Source organism: Oryctolagus cuniculus, unplaced genomic scaffold, assembly GCF_964237555.1.
Source record: "Oryctolagus cuniculus unplaced genomic scaffold, mOryCun1.1 SCAFFOLD_141, whole genome shotgun sequence".
NCBI classification, from domain to species: domain Eukaryota; kingdom Metazoa; phylum Chordata; class Mammalia; order Lagomorpha; family Leporidae; genus Oryctolagus; species Oryctolagus cuniculus.
The window spans coordinates 98,681-114,401 of NW_027208296.1; the positions used below are offsets into that span (position 1 = coordinate 98,681).

Below are 15,721 nucleotides of genomic sequence, written 5' to 3' on the forward strand. Positions count from 1 at the left end.
CAGAGATGTCAATCTTCCACATGTTTTCTGAGTGGCCCAGGTTGGGCTGGGCCAACCTGAAGCCAGAACCGAAAACTTGTTTCAGGTCTCTGAAGTAGGGCAGAGCCCCAAGTACTTGGGCAGTTACCCACTGCTTTCTCAGGCACTTTAGCAATGTGCTGGATCAGAAGTAGAGCAGCCAGGAATTGAAGTGACCCTCTGATAAGAGTTGATGGCATCCCTGGCAGCAGATTAATCCACTATGCCATAATAACTACCCTCCAAAAGATGATTGAGACAATAAGATGAGGTTTTTCTTCCCTTCCAAAACTTCTCAGACTGTGTACACCTCTAGAGTAAGTCAGAAGAAATGGAAGCACCCGTTTCTGCATGTACACAATGGTGGGAATTAGAGGCCAAACTCTATGGAGGTCACAGTTTGAACGTCTAGAGAAAAAGCGGAGATTAAATGAAATATTGCAATTAAATGTTTTCTTTGTAATTTCTCAAGTCTATATTTGCCAACAAATTGATATAACTTCTTTTTTAATCTCTATAAGGAGTGTCTTCGAGCCTTTCCTGGCACTCTCTTTTCAACCGACCTCTATGATCAGTGGCTGGATGTTCTTGATAAAGGGAATGACGAGGAGGCCAGAGACATCCAGAGGTGATTCTATATAATTGGTACTGCATTCCAGACATGCCTCAGAAGGCAACCGACATAGTCTGAGAAAAAGATTTTCTGCTCTCGAGCATGAACCACTAGAAGAGTGCACATTGTGAAGAGGGTTCTTGTAGTCCCACACACCACAGCCAGAATCAGAAGACATGTAGACTCTACCATTGTCATTGAGTTCTTATTTCTCCCCAAATGTTATTATGGAGTTGTTGATATTGTACACATTCTGAATGTATGACATCGGTGGGGAGGAAGTCCGCTGGTGTCAGAGACATGCTACAAGAACAGTTGACCACTGGTCTGACCGTCATATTGTCAGAAGCAACTAAGTGCAGATCTCTGTGTGTGCTTATAGAATTGAAGTCAGTCAAGCGCTTTTGTATGTATTCATGCCCGGGATGTGTTTGTTCCATCACTGCTTTAGACTCTTGTCTTGAGGCAGCATTCTTGTACTATTACCTTTCAAAGAAGGGCAATGCTTTCAATTAATTGCTGTTGAATTTCCTCAGTAAGCTCTCACCTGAGAACATTCTGTAACACAACATCTGTTTTTAATATACCTGTGTTCAATTAGATATTTACAAAGTTATCCCAAATGAAAACACATTGTGATTTCAGCAAAAAAATCATAGGAATTTTTTTTAAGACTTACAGCTCCTTTTGTCTGTATTTTCATTGGATTATGTCAATGGCATTAAAACTACTGTATTTCCTTTTTTTTATCTACAAATTCCTGAGGAAAATGACTTGCTATAAGACTGCATTTTTTTGTGTTTAGGCTTTTAGCCCATCTGCCCAGAACTAACACAGCTCTCATAAGACACTTGTTTTCATCATTATATGCAATCTCATGTAATGCATCATACAATCAGATGACTACATCAAAGTTAGCTTTGTGCATCACCCCGAGCCTTCTGTGTGTCTGGCGATCTACTTCAAGAAGCCCAGCCCTCGAAGATGAAATAAGGAGAAAGGTAATGAGTACCCTGTTTGTTTGTGTTGGAAAAGTGAAAGTCAGGATTTGCATTCTTGCCAAAGAAGCGAGTGATATCAAAATATTAGCCATTCAACTAGGCCACAAAATATGTTGGTCTTCTAATGAGAAATGTTTTTGGACAAGTTACATAGTATTCTTGGAAGTGTAACTGTCATTTATGAGATAAAACTGGTTCGTATGTGTTACTGTCAAGTGCAAATTTTTGTTAGAATCCAGAATTTCACATTTTTGTGATGTTCACGGTTCACATAGGACTTGTGACTCCTAAATAGGCCAAGTGGAAAAGAGCACCCCATGTTCATCCTTTTGTGTCACAGCTTTCCCTGGTGGAGTTTCTGATTGCAAGTTATCCCAGAATATTTGCAGTTGACCAGAAGTCTAAGAAGAGCTGTATGAAATCCAAAAGAAACATTGGAGAGAGTACCCGGCAAGTCATCGCCACTGCGGGGCAGAGTGCTGCCAGCCCAGGTGAGAGTTCCCTGAGGTGGGATCTTAGGGCCAGCGTGCCAGGTTCTCTGGGAGAATTTCACTCCTTTGCTAAGAACCAGACCGCAAGCCTGCCAGGTGTCACAGGAGAAGCTTGAGTGATGTCCTGTAGCTCAGGGCTAACCCCAAGAGTAATGCCACCCCTCCCATGACTCCACCTGCTCTGTCTTCACAAGGGTAGCACAGATCAGGAGGTTTTATGGTGTCCTGAGACCAAAGCACAGATAAGATGATGTACTTGACTTACCACGCCACTCTTGCAAATGATGTGTGCATCAGAGAGATCGTGTGTTGATCTAGTCTATGGAACCATTTTCTAACCAAATGTAAGTGTAGCCCTTACAAATGAGAGTGCCTCATGTGCTGAGGAAACGTGGACTTAAAGTAGTATGTGACTTCGCTGCTAAACATATTCAGATGAATGCACACTTTTTCATTATAGGTATTTATGATACAACTAGAAACAGTGTGTGCATAGACAAGTTCATTCTTTGAAATGCATTTCCACATACACTTCTGAATTACTCTCTCCCATATAATCAGTGTGTTCCTGTTGAAGCATCGGCGAGGCTTGGTACTCTGTGGTAGCTGACACATCCCAAGTCCCAGTGCTCTTTGAAACCCTTTGAAAGGGAATAGTGTTAGGGATGAACAGAAAAGACCTCATGTCATAGAGGCTTCTTGCCAGTGTTCCAAATTTGGTGCCTTCATGTACCAACGTGTCACCTTTGTATGTTGTGTACATAAATAGTACTCAAAGTTAAAAATAAAAACCTTAGAATAAATGAAAGATAGGGATTTGTTTTGCTCAAGAAAGTAGTACATCTATAAATCATTTTTTCATTAATTGTTCTTTCATAAACTTGTCTTCATGATGTCTCAGAAACTGCAAGACAATCTCCAATATGAGTCAATGATGTTATTCTATCCTTGGCTCCCTGTGGAAAACTAATGGGTACTTTTCCAAAGTACAAGATTCTTCATTTAAATGATTTCAAGGATTAAACCTCAAACTTTCAATTCAAAACAAGAATTGGTTTGATTCACAATGAGTATTCAACTTGGGCATCATTTTCTCAGAGACATACTTTGATATACTTAGTTTGATGATGTCTCAGAACTTAAAGAAACCCACATTGGGAGCAAATGATATTTACATTCCAAACAAATTCTTCTCCTGCAATCAGATACTGAAAAGTGACTGAAAATAGACTAACACTACTTTTGTTTTCTCGTCAATGGAAAAGATGACACTGTCACCGGAGTCTGAACCCATTAAAGGTATGGTGTCTGGCCAGAACTTTCCAAAGGAAAAAGAAGTCAAGCTTGAGCTTGTAAAGGGACCACCTGCGTCTTCTGTCCTCGCAATCTGAGTTACTGAAGAGTACCAAGAGCGTGCTTCCTTTAAATGTCCCTAAAATTCCTTTCACCTAACGCCAAAGGATAGTTTATAAAAGGTTTGCGCCTTGTTATCGATGTGCTTGAAATCTTCAGTTTCTTTCCTGGAAGGATAGAATTCCTTGGTAGAAAATTGCCCACGAGGCACCTACCCTAAGACAAACGTTTTGAATCCAGTTATTCTGTAACTGTCTCACAGTTGCAAAATTCAATCATTGATTTTCAAGATAGATTTTCAGTATTTCTGTCCTTATCCTTTTTGCGCCTCTTAAAGTAATTCTCATGTTTTGTATATAAGTGGAATTTAAATAAAAATAAAACACCTGAAATGAATTTAGAAAGGAATTTTCCTGCTCAAAATATTGAAATGGCCAATAGACAGGTGAACAGATGCTCAGGATCACTAGTCTGCAGGGAGATGCAAATCAAAGCCACAATGATTTTTCACTTCAGCCCAGTTAGATGGCTATCATCCAAAACTCAAAAAGCAATCAATGCTGGTGATGATGTGGGGAAAAGGTACCCTAACCCACTGCTTGTGGGAATGTAAACTAGTAGAACCATTATGGAAGACAGTATGGAGATTCCTCAGAAATCTGAAAATAGATCTACCATATGACTGATCCATTCCACTCCTGGGAATGAACCCAAAGAAAATGAAATCAGCATGTGAAGTGTCATCTGTACCCCCATGTTTATTGCAGCTGAATTCACAACAACTAAGATGTGGAGTCAACCCAGATATCCATCAACTGATAATGGAATTAAGAAAATGTGGTATATACACACTGTGGAATACTCCTCAGCCATAAAAAGAAAAGAATGAAATCCTGTCTTTTGTATAGAAATGGATACAAGTGGGGACCATTAAGCCTAATGATACAAGCCAGTCCCTAAAAGACAAATATATTTATTTTCTCTGCTATGTGGCAGGTGATGTAGAATACAAAAAATACTTAGGAATAAAATGGATACTTTGTGATATGATTGCTCTTCTTAGGCCTTGTGTATACTTGTGTGGAACTGTAGTCTTCCGACTTTGTTACTTGTTGAATATATGGTTAGTGATAAATTAAGCCTGTGACTATAGAGTGGACTGAAAGCTTTTCTTTGTAAAACTTAAAGGAAAAGTAGGGAAGAAAAGAGGGGGTTGAGAGAGTGAGAGGGGGAGGGGGGAATTATGATTCTCTTCTTAGAACTGTAGCTGTGAAATACACGAAATCTGTTCTCTTTATATTAGTAACAATTCTAAAAAATGATTCAATTTGTGCAGTGGGTTCTCATCGTATCTATTTTCCTTTTCTTCAGTCTAACACTCTCCCAACTGAGCTATTTTGGCTGCCCCCAGTACGTTTTCTTTTTCTTTTCTTCATGAGGTCTCTGAAACCTCAGGAAAATCCCCTTTATGAGTACATGAAGTTGAGATTTCAGAGTTGATTTTACTTGTACCTTACACTGAGATGAGTCTGTTTTCTGAACATATTCTAAGACAGCTTTAGATTTTTCCACAGTGGAATCAATAAAACCAACACGAGAATCGGATCCAATGTCAAAGAATGTGACTGACCCAAACCCTCCACTTGGCAAAAAGGCTAGGCCCGAGTTTCAGATTGGCCTGTGCGTGCCTTCTGAACCTTGTCTTCTGAGTTACTGAAGAGAACAATTGGTGTGGTTCCTAAGCATGTACTTGAATCTTCCTTGCACTGCCTTGAACGCCTGCTACAAACCAACTTGCCAAAATGTATAATTTTCCTAACTGGAATTGAACTCCTCCATTAATAACTCTCTTGCTAGAGAATGACCAGTGTGACTACCAAACTAAGGCAATGGTTTTGACTTCATATTTTTCTTGACTTGGCTTCCACGGGAACACTGACTATGCCGTTTGCCTTTATTTTTCTTGTGCTTATATTTTCTGGAAGGAAAATTACAGTTCAAAATGATATCCAAGGACAAACAGGAAACATGTAAGAGAATTTAGAATAGGAATCTTTTTTTCTTGAGCAAAAGGAAGTTCACACAGCATTTTCCCATAATGCATGTTTGCATGTATCTCCTTTCATGTGCTTGTATCGTATTTGGATTCAGAATAACTTCATTACCAGTTATCTGATGTTGAGAAGGGTCTGCTGTTGGAAAATGTACTATGATAGGTTTTGTTTTTCCTTCAACATGAAAGTTCACACTTCACTTGGAGTGTGGCACAGTGTAAGATGTGGTGACTGAACAAAATCGTCTACTGGCAAATAATGCCAAGCCCGAGCTGGCCAGGGCCCACATCTGTCTTTTGACCTCTGCATTCTGAACACTGGATGTGTTCAGTTAGCAGAATTACTTAGGATTTCATTTTATGTTCTCTGCCCATCTTTTAATGTGACATTAAGAGCTTCTTTTTCACAAATGTTTGAATGTGTGTTTCCTAACTAGCTTGACATCTTCAGTTTCTGCCTTGGAAGGGCAGATTCCCTTGAAAGAAAATTGCTGATGAGGCACAAACACTGAGACAACCATTTGCTTCTGCTGGAATCATGACTGCTTCACAATCGTACACCAAATCAGCACTCAATTTGCCGAGACTTTCATTTTCTGTATCCTCACACGTTTGCTACCTCAAATCGTAACTCCAAAGTTTGGTAGACTAGTGCTACTCAAATAAAAATAATATATCTGCAATGAATTTAGAAAATCTTTTGTTTAGCTCCAAAAGAATTCCGTCTTTGCATCTTGTACTCATGATATGTATTTCCCTCTCCTTTCCTTCACGAGGTCTCAGAAACCTCAAGGAAATCTCCATGATGATTGCCTGATGCTGGGGTGTTAAATCGTTGCCTTGACCTCTCATAGGGTCTGTTTTCCAAAGTTATCCCAAGACAACTGTAGATTTTTCTTCAATGGATTAAATAAAATCTACCTGAGAATTGGACCCAGTGTCTGGGAGTGTGACTGGCATAAACACTTCCTTCACTGGGCAAGGAGACCAAGACTAAGCATGGAATGAGCCCACCTATGTCATTTGTCCTCTGTCTTCTGAGTTACTGAAAATAACAGTTGTCAGGGTTTTTGAGGATTTTATCCCATCTTTCCTAAAATTCCTTGAAACCTCCTCAAGAACTAACTTGCCGAAATGGTTGAGCAACTTTCCTAACTTGGATTGAAGTCGTCTTTTGCTGTGCAGGAGGGATAAAATGCCTAGAGAGTGAGTCACCCTTGTTGTCTCTATGCCAAGACAGTGGGTTAGCAAAGTGGCACATTTTCCTTGGCTCTCACCGGGATACTGGCCATTTCCCTAATTACTGGATCTTTTCATTTCATCTATGCCTATCCTCTTATTTTTCTGAAAGGGGAAGGGCAATTCTTAGCACAGAAATGACCTGAGGAAGGGCCCATCTGTATAGAGTCACAGGAATTGGTTCCATAATCACTGGAATCATCAAGGCTTGCCAGTAGGACAAGGGGGAGGTCAACTTTGTCTCTCTCAGCACCAAGAACAAGGTCCTGGCTGTCACACTCTCTGGCAAGACTGAAATTGAACTCTCGGTGCACCAAAGATATACAGATAAAGAAACCCATATTCAGCTCAAGCCCAACTTCTATCCTTATGAACTGCAGCAGACTATACCACTGCAACACTCATAGACACAGTTACCATTGATGAACGTTGATGAACGCTGAGAGCCTAGACTCCTAGAGCAGCTTCACTCCAACACAAAGCAAAAATCCAAGTGCTAACCCTGCATTTGGCTAAACCATGAACTCTTTTCAATAAAAACTAATTCATAAAGAGGAGAAATGAAGAAACATTTCTATGCCCAGACATGCTGCTTTTCTCTGACAACTGAGATACTGAATTAGAGAGATGGCATGGTGGTTTTGCATTTTCACCTTTCATCCCTAAATGCTTGGAGCCATCCACCAAATACTGAATTTACCAATTATATGAGGGCAAGGCTAATGGCACTTGAGGTTTTCAGTTGCAGTGAAGGAGGGAAAAGATTAATTCACAGAGACTGTCACCAGGATCCCTACTAAGAAAGTGAACTGGGCATCATATTGTACTTTGTTGGCTCCCTAGCACAACAAATAGACTAATGATAGTTAAAAGAAATTTCATTACATCTGTGACTTACAGTGTTACCGCCTGAAAAGAGATGCACTAATTGAAACATGGAACGAGTGGGTTCCCCAATCCTGCCTAAGACATTTATATTTGTTTTCTATGGAGTTTGAAACCCAACATGACAATCATTTTTTTTTTTGCTTCGGCTGGTCTCGGAACCCCGGGAAACGTGTCCACGAAGCATGGCTGTTGCCTGACGTGAAGTCATGGATTTGATCTCTGCTGCTGGAATGAGTGTGTTCTTAAAGCATGCCTAAACACTCTGAGATTTGTCTGACATGGAGTACATGAACCCAACATGAGCCTCAAAGAGTGCCCTGAATGGGACAGGCCCCAATCCTCCACTAGGGAAAAAGACCGGACCAAACAGCGGTGCGGCCACGCTTGCCTTCTGCCCTGTGAGTGAACACAGAGGAGATTGTGCAGCTGCATAAGAATTTCTCCCACATGGCGGGAGCGTCAACGAGGGAGTGACATGACTAAGCATGTGCTGAACATGGTTCATGAGAACTGGGGTTGGCAGTAGTGTCCTGCAGGGACCAGAGAATTCCTAGAGGTATACTCACGTAGCCCCTCAGAGGGGACTGTGGTCTGGGTGAAATAAGGTTCTTTGCTCCCACTGGAACACCAAGGTGGCACTTGCAAGTTCCTGCATCCTTTCACTTCACATGCTCTTTAACGTTCCGATTTGTTGCAAAGTGATTCCTTCTCAAGAAATAAGTGCCTCTGCTCTCAAGCTGTAAAGGAACCTTGGATATGTGCCCAGGAAGGACGTGTCTTCTGGGAAAAGAGTGCCAGAATGCTAGTCAGGTTAACTGAGATTACAAATTATACTTCCCATTACACCCAGAGCGTACATACACCACTGGTGCATGAGGGTCTCCACATGGCTTGAGCCCTTTAGACACTGTACAGGTGGCCAAACAAAATGGAGAGTAGGGTGAAATCAAACCATCAGCGAACCAACTACTCGACCCTGACACAGGCCCAAACCCACCCCCAATCCCGCTAGTTTCCCTGGGAAGAGAACCGTCCAGCAGGCCATGGCTGGACTGAGCCCGTGCAGGACATGGTGCTCAGTTGCCATCCTGGAGGGCCCAGAGGATTGCTCTGCCTGGTTTCCTAGGCGGAGGCAGGTGTGTTGTCGGCAAAGACCCTCACTCAGGCCAAGTGTGTGATGTCTCCTCTTCTTCCGCAGACGCCGAGCCCGGCACCCGGGAACCTGTTCCGGACGTGCCGCTCCCAACCATGACTCCCAGCACCGAGGCTGACCACGACCACGGTAGGGGCCCGTGTGCCTTGTGTCCTCTGCCCCTGGGAGCCCGCTGGGCTGCCGGGGCTCCTTGAGCGAGAACGGGCTTTCCTATTGCCTCCGGGACCGGGAAGGTGTCGCCATGCGATTCCTTGTCCCGAAACGCTGGCCTGTGCTCTGGAGCTGCGGGGACGTCCTCGGGGCTCTGCCCGGGAAGGATGTGCTCCCTGGGGAGAGAGGGGCCGCGGTGCGAGTCAGGCGCTCCGAGACGGGGCCGTGTGTCCTCCCGGGTTCTCTGGTTGGCTGCACGCTGCCTGGGCCTGTGCGCAGGTTGTCCGTTTCTCTGCGTGGTGGTCTGCTAAGCCGTGCGGGAGGGGCGTAGGCTTCCCCGCCCCCCACGTCTGCTCCCGCCATGACCCCGGGGGTCTGGTGCAGCACGCCCAGCCCGCATGCCTGGCGTTGCCACGGAGGCTGCGAGTGCAGAAGCCTCATGGGACCCGGCGTGGAGTGCCCCACTGCCCCTGGTGGCCCAGTGTGCGCAGCGGACTTAGGCGCGGGCACGCTGGGCTCCGCGAGGATGGTGCTCTGTGCCTCTGCCTCTCCTGAGACGTCCTTGCCTTCCTCTTGGCGTTGGCTGGTCTCCGAGCTCCCGGGACAGCGTCCAGGAGGCGTGGCCGCTGCCTGAGGACAAGTCCTCGATGTGCCCTCTGACGCTGGCACGAGCGTGTTCTGGACCCGTGCCGTGCCCCCAGGCAGCTGGGGAGTTGTCTGCCGTGTAGTCCGGCGGGCCACCAGGAGAATCTGACCCAGTGTCCTGGATGGGCCAGTTCCCAGTCGTGCGCTCGTGGCCCAGACCGGACCCGGGCTGGTGTGTGGAGCCAGCCACGCGGGCCCGTCTGTCCTCCGTGCCCTGAGTGGGCGCAGATGAGAGAGGGCGCGGTTGCTCCGTCCGCTTTTCTCCCCTCTCGCCCCCGTGCGGGGAGCCGTCCAGCGGGGCCTGGCTGGACTGAGCCCGTGCCGGACACGGTGCTCAGTTGCCGTCCTGGAGGGCCCAGAGGATTGCTCGAGGTGTGCCCACCAGGCCCCTCCCCTGAGACAGGGGCCTGGCTGGGTGCCGTCAGGCTCTTTCTTGGCTCCCCCTGGAACCCGGAGGTGGCCCTTGCCTGGTTCCTGGATCCTTTCACTTCCCCTTCCTCGTCGCCTTGCCGTGTGGAAGGGAAGGGCCGCTCTTAGCCCGCCAGCCCTGGCCAAGGAGGGGAACCCACTTGGAGGGTGGGGTGGCACCAAGGCCTTGCGCGGCCCAACGCACAAGGGGGGACTGCGGGCCCTCGCCCTGGCCCCGGTGCCACCAGTTTCCCTTGGTCGGGATTCTTTGTGGCCTAGGCAGGCAGGCGCCCATGCTGTCTCCGCACTGACCTAGGCACCCACCCACATGAGGCGTCGGGAGGTGTGGGGCCGGGAGAACATTTCTCTGCCAGGTTTCCTAGGCGGAGGCAGGTGTGTTGTCGGCAAAGACCCTCACTCAGGCCAAGTGTGTGATGTCTCTTCTTCTTCCGCAGACGCCGAGCCCGGCACCCGGGAACCTGTTCCGGACGTGCCGCTCCCAACCATGACTCCCAGCACCGAGGCTGACCACGACCACGACCACGACCACGACCACGACCACGACCACGGTAGGGGCCCGTGTGCCTTGTGTCCTCTGCCCCTGGGAGCCCGCTGGGCTGCCGGGGCTCCTTGAGCGAGAACGGGCTTTCCTATTGCCTCCGGGACCGGGAAGGTGTCGCCATGCGATTCCTTGTCCCGAAACGCTGGCCTGTGCTCTGGAGCTGCGGGGACGTCCTCGGGGCTCTGCCCGGGAAGGATGTGCTCCCTGGGGAGAGAGGGGCCGCGGTGCGAGTCAGGCGCTCCGAGACGGGGCCGTGTGTCCTCCCGGGTTCTCTGGTTGGCTGCACGCTGCCTGGGCCTGTGCGCAGGTTGTCCGTTTCTCTGCGTGGTGGTCTGCTAAGCCGTGCGGGAGGGGCGTAGGCTTCCCCGCCCCCCACGTCTGCTCCCGCCATGACCCCGGGGGTCTGGTGCAGCACGCCCAGCCCGCATGCCTGGCGTTGCCACGGAGGCTGCGAGTGCAGAAGCCTCATGGGACCTGGCGTGGAGTGCCCCACTGCCCCTGGTGGCCCAGTGTGCGCAGCGGACTTAGGCGCGGGCACGCTGGGCTCCGCGAGGATGGTGCTCTGTGCCTCTGCCTCTCCTGAGACGTCCTTGCCTTCCTCTTGGCGTTGGCTGGTCTCCGAGCTCCCGGGACAGCGTCCAGGAGGCGTGGCCGCTGCCTGAGGACAAGTCCTCGATGTGCCCTCTGTCGCTGGCTTGAGCGTGTTCTGGACCCGTGCCGTGCCCCCAGGCAGCTGGGGAGTTGTCTGCCGTGTAGTCCGGCGGGCCACCAGGAGAATCTGACCCAGTGTCCTGGATGGGCCAGTTCCCAGTCGTGCGCTCGTGGCCCAGACCAGACCCGGGCTGGTGTGTGGAGCCAGCCACGCGGGCCCGTCTGTCCTCCGTGCCCTGAGTGGGCGCAGATGAGAGAGGGCGCGGTTGCTCCGTCCGCTTTTCTCCCCTCTCGCCCCCGTGCGGGGAGCCGTCCAGCGGGGCCTGGCTGGACTGAGCCCGTGCCGGACACGGTGCTCAGTTGCCGTCCTGGAGGGCCCAGAGGATTGCTCGAGGTGTGCCCACCAGGCCCCTCCCCTGAGACAGGGGGCTGGCTGGGTGCCGTCAGGCTCTTTCTTGGCTCCCCCTGGAACCCGGAGGTGGCCCTTTCCTGGTTCCTGGATCCTTTCACTTCCCCTTCCTCGTCGCCTTGCCGTGTGGAAGGGAAGGGCCGCTCTTAGCCCGCCAGCCCTGGCCAAGGAGGGGAACCCACTTGGAGGGTGGGGTGGCACCAAGGCCTTGCGCGGCCCAACGCAGAAGGGGGGACTGCGGGCCCTCGCCCTGGCCCCGGTGCCACCAGTTTCCCTTGGTCGGGATTCTTTGTGGCCTAGGCAGGCAGGCGCCCATGCTGTCTCCGCACTGACCTAGGCACCCACCCACATGAGGCGTCGGGAGGTGTGGGGCCGGGAGAACATTTCTCTGCCTGGTTTCCTAGGCGGAGGCAGGTGTGTTGTCGGCAAAGACCCTCACTCAGGCCAAGTGTGTGATGTCTCTTCTTCTTCCGCAGACGCCGAGCCCGGCACCCGGGAACCTGTTCCGGACGTGCCGCTCCCAACCATGACTCCCAGCACCGAGGCTGACCACGACCACGACCACGACCACGGTAGGGGCCCGTGTGCCTTGTGTCCTCTGCCCCTGGGAGCCCGCTGGGCTGCCGGGGCTCCTTGAGCGAGAACGGGCTTTCCTATTGCCTCCGGGACCGGGAAGGTGTCGCCATGCGATTCCTTGTCCCGAAACGCTGGCCTGTGCTCTGGAGCTGCGGGGACGTCCTCGGGGCTCTGCCCGGGAAGGATGTGCTCCCTGGGGAGAGAGGGGCCGCGGTGCGAGTCAGGCGCTCCGAGACGGGGCCGTGTGTCCTCCCGGGTTCTCTGGTTGGCTGCACGCTGCCTGGGCCTGTGCGCAGGTTGTCCGTTTCTCTGCGTGGTGGTCTGCTAAGCCGTGCGGGAGGGGCGTAGGCTTCCCCGCCCCCCACGTCTGCTCCCGCCATGACCCCGGGGGTCTGGTGCAGCACGCCCAGCCCGCATGCCTGGCGTTGCCACGGAGGCTGCGAGTGCAGAAGCCTCATGGGACCCGGCGTGGAGTGCCCCACTGCCCCTGGTGGCCCAGTGTGCGCAGCGGACTTAGGCGCGGGCACGCTGGGCTCCGCGAGGATGGTGCTCTGTGCCTCTGCCTCTCCTGAGACGTCCTTGCCTTCCTCTTGGCGTTGGCTGGTCTCCGAGCTCCCGGGACAGCGTCCAGGAGGCGTGGCCGCTGCCTGAGGACAAGTCCTCGATGTGCCCTCTGACGCTGGCACGAGCGTGTTCTGGACCCGTGCCGTGCCCCCAGGCAGCTGGGGAGTTGTCTGCCATGTAGTCCGGCGGGCCACCAGGAGAATCTGACCCAGTGTCCTGGATGGGCCAGTTCCCAGTCGTGCGCTCGTGGCCCAGACCAGACCCGGGCTGGTGTGTGGAGCCAGCCACGCGGGCCCGTCTGTCCTCCGTGCCCTGAGTGGGCGCAGATGAGAGAGGGCGCGGTTGCTCCGTCCGCTTTTCTCCCCTCTCGCCCCCGTGCGGGGAGCCGTCCAGCGGGGCCTGGCTGGACTGAGCCCGTGCCGGACACGGTGCTCAGTTGCCGTCCTGGAGGGCCCAGAGGATTGCTCGAGGTGTGCCCACCAGGCCCCTCCCCTGAGACAGGGGGCTGGCTGGGTGCCGTCAAGTTCTTTCTTGGCTGCCCCTGGAACCCGGAGGTGGCCCTTGCCTGGTTCCTGGATCCTTTCACTTCCCCTTCCTCGTCGCCTTGCCGTGTGGAAGGGAAGGGCCGCTCTTAGCCCGCCAGCCCTGGCCAAGGAGGGGAACCCACTTGGAGGGTGGGGTGGCACCAAGGCCTTGCGCGGCCCAACGCACAAGGGGGGATGGCGGGCCCTCGCCCTGGCCCCGGTGCCACCAGTTTCCCTTGGTCGGGATTCTTTGTGGCCTAGGCAGGCAGGCGCCCATGCTGTCTCCGCACTGACCTAGGCACCCACCCACATGAGGCGTCGGGAGGTGTGGGGCCGGGAGAACATTTCTCTGCCTGGTTTCCTAGGCGGAGGCAGGTGTGTTGTCGGCAAAGACCCTCACTCAGGCCAAGTGTGTGATGTCTCTTCTTCTTCCGCAGACGCCGAGCCCGGCACCCGGGAACCTGTTCCGGACGTGCCGCTCCCAACCATGACTCCCAGCACCGAGGCTGACCACGACCACGACCACGACCACGGTAGGGGCCCGTGTGCCTTGTGTCCTCTGCCCCTGGGAGCCCGCTGGGCTGCCGGGGCTCCTTGAGCGAGAACGGGCTTTCCTATTGCCTCCGGGACCGGGAAGGTGTCGCCATGCGATTCCTTGTCCCGAAACGCTGGCCTGTGCTCTGGAGCTGCGGGGACGTCCTCGGGGCTCTGCCCGGGAAGGATGTGCTCCCTGGGGAGAGAGGGGCCGCGGTGCGAGTCAGGCGCTCCGAGACGGGGCCGTGTGTCCTCCCGGGTTCTCTGGTTGGCTGCACGCTGCCTGGGCCTGTGCGCAGGTTGTCCGTTTCTCTGCGTGGTGGTCTGCTAAGCCGTGCGGGAGGGGCGTAGGCTTCCCCGCCCCCCACGTCTGCTCCCGCCATGACCCCGGGGGTCTGGTGCAGCACGCCCAGCCCGCATGCCTGGCGTTGCCACGGAGGCTGCGAGTGCAGAAGCCTCATGGGACCCGGCGTGGAGTGCCCCACTGCCCCTGGTGGCCCAGTGTGCGCAGCGGACTTAGGCGCGGGCACGCTGGGCTCCGCGAGGATGGTGCTCTGTGCCTCTGCCTCTCCTGAGACGTCCTTGCCTTCCTCTTGGCGTTGGCTGGTCTCCGAGCTCCCGGGACAGCGTCCAGGAGGCGTGGCCGCTGCCTGAGGACAAGTCCTCGATGTGCCCTCTGACGCTGGCACGAGCGTGTTCTGGACCCGTGCCGTGCCCCCAGGCAGCTGGGGAGTTGTCTGCCGTGTAGTCCGGCGGGCCACCAGGAGAATCTGACCCAGTGTCCTGGATGGGCCAGTTCCCAGTCGTGCGCTCGTGGCCCAGACCAGACCCGGGCTGGTGTGTGGAGCCAGCCACGCGGGCCCGTCTGTCCTCCGTGCCCTGAGTGGGCGCAGATGAGAGAGGGCGCGGTTGCTCCGTCCGCTTTTCTCCCCTCTCGCCCCCGTGCGGGGAGCCGTCCAGCGGGGCCTGGCTGGACTGAGCCCGTGCCGGACACGGTGCTCAGTTGCCGTCCTGGAGGGCCCAGAGGATTGCTCGAGGTGTGCCCACCAGGCCCCTCCCCTGAGACAGGGGCCTGGCTGGGTGCCGTCAGGCTCTTTCTTGGCTCCCCCTGGAACCCGGAGGTGGCCCTTGCCTGGTTCCTGGATCCTTTCACTTCCCCTTCCTCGTCGCCTTGCCGTGTGGAAGGGAAGGGCCGCTCTTAGCCCGCCAGCCCTGGCCAAGGAGGGGAACCCACTTGGAGGGTGGGGTGGCACCAAGGCCTTGCGCGGCCCAACGCACAAGGGGGGACTGCGGGCCCTCGCCCTGGCCCCGGTGCCACCAGTTTCCCTTGGTCGGGATTCTTTGTGGCCTAGGCAGGCAGGCGCCCATGCTGTCTCCGCACTGACCTAGGCACCCACCCACATGAGGCGTCGGGAGGTGTGGGGCCGGGAGAACATTTCTCTGCCTGGTTTCCTAGGCGGAGGCAGGTGTGTTGTCGGCAAAGACCCTCACTCAGGCCAAGTGTGTGATGTCTCTTCTTCTTCCGCAGACGCCGAGCCCGGCACCCGGGAACCTGTTCCGGACGTGCCGCTCCCAACCATGACTCCCAGCACCGAGGCTGACCACGACCACGACCACGACCACGACCACGACCACGACCACGGTAGGGGCCCGTGTGCCTTGTGTCCTCTGCCCCTGGGAGCCCGCTGGGCTGCCGGGGCTCCTTGAGCGAGAACGGGCTTTCCTATCGCCTCCGGGACCGGGAAGGTGTCGCCATGCGATTCCTTGTCCCGAAACGCTGGCCTGTGCTCTGGAGCTGCGGGGACGTCCTCGGGGCTCTGCCCGGGAAGGATGTGCTCCCTGGGGAGAGAGGGGCCGCGGTGCGAGTCAGGCGCTCCGAGACGGGGCCG

At 53.2% G+C, this 15,721-nt stretch overlaps 1 protein-coding gene across 9 annotated transcripts in view; it reads left to right on the forward strand.

Moving 5' to 3' along the window:
• LOC138848171 (rho GTPase-activating protein 20-like) overlaps positions 1–12,396 on the forward strand; it is a 59,977-nt gene extending 47,581 nt beyond the window's left edge. For 6 of the 9 annotated variants that reach the window (XM_070067745.1, XM_070067744.1, XM_070067746.1 and 3 more), the window contains 6 exons: positions 540–646; positions 1,437–1,632; positions 1,973–2,123; positions 8,855–8,938; positions 10,468–10,581; positions 12,111–12,396. In XM_070067745.1, the coding sequence (XP_069923846.1) occupies positions 540–646; positions 1,437–1,632; positions 1,973–2,123; positions 8,855–8,938; positions 10,468–10,581; positions 12,111–12,271 (813 nt within the window). In that variant the 3' untranslated portion in view covers positions 12,272–12,396. The remainder of the gene's footprint in view (positions 1–539; positions 647–1,436; positions 1,633–1,972; positions 2,124–8,854; positions 8,939–10,467; positions 10,582–12,110) is intronic. The other 3 variants (XM_070067739.1, XM_070067741.1, XM_070067740.1) reach the window with 3 other exon arrangements.
• The last annotated feature ends 3,325 nt before the right edge of the window (positions 12,397–15,721 follow it).